Genomic DNA, 5,550 nt, shown 5'->3' on the forward strand with positions numbered 1-5,550 from the left:
TCTTTTTGTGCTGTATTTTCTCGCTGTTTTGTCAGTATTTGTGGCAAGTGATGGATGATATGCATTCACCACTATCACCTCCACTTCGGTGAATAGTTGCTAATTAAATCATTATTTTCCCTTTTCCTGGGATGGTGTGATTTCATTCACCACAATTTTAATGTGGAATTCGGTAAGTAAAGGATGTGTGTTATCCATTGTAGTGAATTGTTCTTCAGTAACTTATTTTACTATCTGGTCAACTTATAAGTACATTTTTTTTGTTGTAATTATTATTATTATTATTATTATTATTATTATTATTATTATTATATATTTTTTTGTTGTATGGCAAAATACTGTGATATAGCTTTTTTCCACTTACCGTCATGTTCTCTTCTCTTTTTCCTCTTAAAAATTTTGATTCTCTGCTTTCTCAAATCCAATAATACTCCACTGTTTTCGATTTCCATGAGAAATTGCAAACAATGGTTATGCAAAATTTTTGGGAGATAAACAAGGTGCATTAAGGCCTCCACAGAGTACACATTTATTTGTGAACAACTATCTTTTATCGACAATAGAAAGCCGTCGACAACTATGTCCGAGAGAACTTGGGAAATAACATTAACTGCGCATGTTTGTAATGAAGGTTTTTATTGGTTGTCTACTCTGCACCGAGAGGTTTTCTTGTTATCTTGTTAATTTCAATTTATAGTGTCCCCGATTAGTGCTCTACGGTGCTAGAAGATTAGACACTTGAATAAAGTTCCTTTCCTTTCCTTTTTCTATTCGTGCGGCGGCCATATTGGCTATAGACAACAGATTTCGTACCCTGAGCCTCGGGTCGAAATGTTTGGGAGTTTAAGTTTATAATCCCTCAGGACTCAAAATGGCCGCCGTGTGATAAGGCCCATTCTTGCGTCATTTTTCTTTGTAGGAAAAAAACACTGACCACTAATAACGCAGATACGATCAAATACGATAGTGGTCGACATCTAAACTGCCTATCCCCACACACCAGAATGAAGTTGTCGACAACTGAGCAGTTGGGAAACTGCTTACTTGTCGACAACTCGTCCCACACACTGCATTTTTTAGTTGTTGATAACATTTAGTTGTCGACAACTAAATGTCTAGTCTGTGGAGGTCCTTAGAAAGAAAGAAAGAAAGAAAGAAAGAAAGAGAATTTAATTAATTCCTTTGAGACAAAATATAATTTTAGAGGTGGAAGTTGATACTTCACTGAGTTGGCCCTTTCAATGAAGCCCCATAGGCAACGCGGTCACTGCCTCAGCTCATAGTTAGTAACTATGCTCAGCTTAAACATAGTTGATAAAGTGGAAGAATTCCACGCTGCTAGAAAGCACAGGGTCACATGTCTCGTGAGTCGGGAGTTCCAGGTTCCTGGGACGGCCCAGCGGTTATCAACCTTGCCTTCCACCTCTGCGACCCGGGATCAACTCTCGGCCCCGAGTTCGTATGTGGACTGAGTTTCAGTCAATCTCAGTCAGACCCCGAGGATTTTTTCCGGGTATTCCGGCTTTCCGCCCTTATCAAAATCGACTCTCAGCAAGGACTCCTGCTCTCAGTCAATTACATCCTGTCGCGGGCGGATACCCTCTATAGCGATAACCTCTGGTATTCTTCCCTTTCATTGAGCTGAATAAATAAAGTTGCTGTTATATTGATACAGTTTGAATTTTGTAAGATTTGTCCCTTTCTTTCCTTTTCTGTCTACTATGTAAAATCACTTAATCTCAAAGCCTATGTTAAATGTGAACACATAACGGCAAAAGTTCCTTTTTTTCCTCTTATTTCGAACCCCGTTCTTGCAAATTTAGTTCAGAGTGGGCAGTGCAGCCAGGTGTAGATCGCGGGTGATCAAATTTGTAGTATTTCATGCGGTTTTCTCAAAGAGTTTTGTCCACGATTGTAGATACACAATTTTTTTGTTTTCTGGCAGAAATTCAAAGGGCTACGACTCTCGCACTCATCTTCCTACCCATCTCAGCTGAAAAAGGAATGAGTAGTACAGGGGACAAGTGTTTGGGTTATAATTCCGTGTCCAAGTAATCAAAATGAAAAAGCAACGTATAATTCCTTATCAAAACAATTCGCCCATGTCACACGGCGGCCATATTGTCCCGGGAGACCAAAAAAGCTTTGTTTTACAACGCCAAGCCTCACCCCCATGGTTTCCACTGCGAGGCTTGGCTTGGACAATATGGCCGCCGTGTGACAAGGGCGAATACTCTACGTCACCTGCCAACACTATACATCAATACTAGCTACTTTATATAGTCTTACACGATTAATCGTAACTTAACGTTACTTCCAATCACTAGGTGTTATCCAACGTCGTTAGCCCGCCATTACTGTACGTAGAACGACTTAACTCCAAATCCCTACCCGTTATTACGCGTTACTAGCAGTTACTACTCGTCACTAGACGTATAAATACACATCACTTGCTGTTGTTACACGTTACTTGTCGTTACTACTCGTCATTAGACGTTAGTACAGATCACCAGTCGTTATTACACGTAACCAGGAATTTTACGGGACTTTTCATTTGGCAAAGATCTCATGTACTTGGACACGGAATTACTTGAACCATTTTATAATTCCGTGTCCAAGTACACTTAATAAAAAACCCAAGTACAATGCTCAACGTTACCTGCCAACACTATGCATCAATACTAGTTACTTTTATATATAGTCTTTGGTCAGTGTAAAACGCAGACTGCAGACCGGGGGTAAAATGCAGACTGAGGTTATAATTTAAAACCATTTAACTGTTGAAAAAGCCCAAACCCATTAGAAATGCTAACAGTTAAGCCTAAATATTGTTTTAAGCCTAATTAGGCCTAAGGTTAGCATTTCTAAGGGGTTTTGGCTTTTTCAACAATTACGTTTTAACCAGGAGCTAATTACGTAATGGGCTCCTGGTTATAACCTCAGTCTGCATTTCACCCCTGGTCTGCAGTTTGCATTTTACACTGAGTCACTGACTATCTCGTTCCCAGGGCCTTTTCTATTGCGACGAACGCATTCTGGGAGATCTGGTAGACAATCATGGAGCATGCGCAAATACAAAATTCATGAAAAAGATGATGATTCACATGATAAACAAGACAAAAACTAGATCAAGAAGGTAGAAATCGTTATGTTAGATCTCTTTACTATATTTTCTAAAGGCGGTATTGTGCTCTGGTGTTTTCAGGGTACATGCCAGTCCTTTACCCTTCCTGTCAATGAACTCATACGCAGTGTTATTTTGCAGGTAAGTGAACGCTTAAATCGATCGTCTAGTTTCCTTGTTTTTTAAAAAGGAAGTTTCCTCAAGGTTTTGTAACAAGCTGTTTTTTTCGTAATGTTTTAGGAGCGTGGAGGTAATAATTCCTTCACTCATGGCACGCTCACGTTGAAATATAAACTCGATAATGAGTTTGAACTGGTGTTTGTGGTAAGTTTCTTTTATAGCATGTTATTAACACATTGAGCTATAACTATTTCAAGCTTGTACTTGTATAAGACAACGTTACGTGAAATATAGTTGTACACAAGTGCCACTGCCACAAAAATATTGCTTCCATTTTGTCTTTAAATTTCAATAGTATGTTTGCTTGTCATAGGCCTGTGGAAATTTTACCATCTTTTGAAGATTGTTAAGTTTATTACTTAACTTTAAAATATTGACAGACCGTTGTTGGAGAAGCAAATGACGTCAAACACTCAATCCCCAAGGAATGCATGTTTGTGTGATTTAGCATGCAGCACTGGAGTATTGGGCTTTTAGACTGTTAAACTTGTGTTGTGCATTTGATGCATTCACATGAGCACTGTTTTCTTAAGGCGCCTACAAACAATATAATAGATTAGAATAGAACTTTATTTTCACACAATAATGTTCTTAAAGCTAAATAGCTTCTGGGGTCGTGCACAAATGAAATGAAATCAAATCAATACATGTTGAATCTTATTGGTTTTTGAAGAGAAGGGAAAACTGAAGTACCCGGAGAAAAAACTCTCGGAGCATAGTAGAGAACCAACAAACTCAACCCACATATGGCGCGGGATCTGGGAATCAAATCTGGGTCACATTGGTGGGAGGCAAGTGCTCTCACCACTGCACTATTCCTCCTCCTGAAAAACCAGGAAACCATGTTGCAGAAGCAAATGTTTCGCGTTTGCGGCCCCAGGAAACATTAATTTTGTTGCGCAACCAAACATGTTTCTGAATTTGCTCAGAAATGTTTTGCTTCCTCGGCAAATGTTTCCTTGTTTATGTGCCAAAGAAACATTTTGGGAAACAATGTTTCCTTGTTTGTGGGTGCCTTTACACAAGATTAGCGAGTTTTCCTCTTGATCCAGCCATCTGGGACCTTCCAGTAGGGTTTGAAGGTCAGTTATGGCGGACCGTGAAATCCAAAACATGTAGTCAAGGAAATTAGCAGCCTTTGGATCAAAATTTGAGCTCTATCTATTGCCAGTTGGGTGTTGAGTAACTAAACTTTCAAAATTTGAAGAAAAAAGGAACTGTGGTTTTTTTAATGGCAATGGCACTTTAAAATGCTCACAACTTTAATAACACTGGGCTGCATTTAACAATTAAATTTTATTGAAGATCTCTAGAGCCTGTGGAGCCAGTGTTTCCTTACTTAATTTGCAACATAATTATGAAGCTAAAATGAGCCAGCCTATTTACAGAGGTGAGGGCTTTTGCTAAGGTTTCAAGTTGGACAGCTTGGAGATTTTAATGTCCCTTAAACTATCAATACAGTAATTTGCTGTAATGCTTGTGGAAGCTAAGCTGGTTTGCGGGAGATCAACATTTCGATTTTATGGAAGGCTACCTTCTAAGTTACGTGTGAAATAAAGATGTCTGCTATTATGTTCTCTGTTTGTGTTTCATTGTGATTTGAAAGGACAACAAATCACTGATTTTGCTTTGTATCAGGTTGCATTCCAGAAAACATTACAACTATCATACGTTGACAAACTCTTGAATGATATTCAGCTGGAATTTAGAGACAAATACAAAGATGAGCTCGAAGCTGGAATTATGAGGAGTTATGAATTCAATGACGATTTTAACCGTATACTGAGAGAAGCAGAATTAAGAAGTAAATCTCAAGCTCCTATAAAGATGAGAACCTTTGAAGAATCAAAGAAGTCGCAGAAGACAGTTGGTTCACTCAAGATTGATAAAAATGAAAAAAACAAAGAGAATGGCAAAAGTTCAAAGAAGGGAGGAACAAAAAACAAGAAGCAGGATATAATGGAAGAAGGTAAATAAATACATGTATTTAGGGGTACAGAGATGGTGCAGTGGTGAGAGCACTCGCCTCCCACCAGTGTGGCCCAGGTTTGATTCCCAGAGTGGCTTGAGTTTGTTTGTTATCTACTCTGCACCGAGAGGTTTTTCTCTGGGCACTCTGGTTTTTCCCTCTCCTCAAAAAGCCAACATTTGACTTCATTTGCGTTAATACCTTTGTTAATCTCTGTTTGCCGCGTTCCCAATTAGTGCTCCAGTGCTAGAACGACTAGACACTTAAATAAAGTTCC

At 38.9% G+C, this 5,550-nt stretch overlaps 2 protein-coding genes across 2 annotated transcripts in view; one reads left to right on the forward strand and one right to left on the reverse strand.

Moving 5' to 3' along the window:
- LOC137983340 (FMR1-interacting protein NUFIP1-like) overlaps positions 1–5,550 on the reverse strand; it is a 200,645-nt gene that overhangs the window by 150,759 nt on the left and 44,336 nt on the right. The gene's annotated exons all lie outside the window — the stretch shown is intronic.
- The window catches only part of LOC137983978 (signal recognition particle receptor subunit alpha-like), a 16,461-nt gene continuing 13,988 nt past the window's right edge, over positions 3,078–5,550 (forward strand). Inside the window, exons 1-3 of the mRNA XM_068831135.1 lie at positions 3,078–3,265; positions 3,365–3,448; positions 4,943–5,273. Of these exons, the coding sequence (XP_068687236.1) occupies positions 3,149–3,265; positions 3,365–3,448; positions 4,943–5,273 (532 nt within the window). The 5' untranslated portion in view covers positions 3,078–3,148. The remainder of the gene's footprint in view (positions 3,266–3,364; positions 3,449–4,942; positions 5,274–5,550) is intronic.

The sequence above is a fragment of the Montipora foliosa genome, chromosome 13 (genome assembly GCF_036669935.1).
Source record: "Montipora foliosa isolate CH-2021 chromosome 13, ASM3666993v2, whole genome shotgun sequence".
Taxonomy (NCBI): domain Eukaryota; kingdom Metazoa; phylum Cnidaria; class Anthozoa; order Scleractinia; family Acroporidae; genus Montipora; species Montipora foliosa.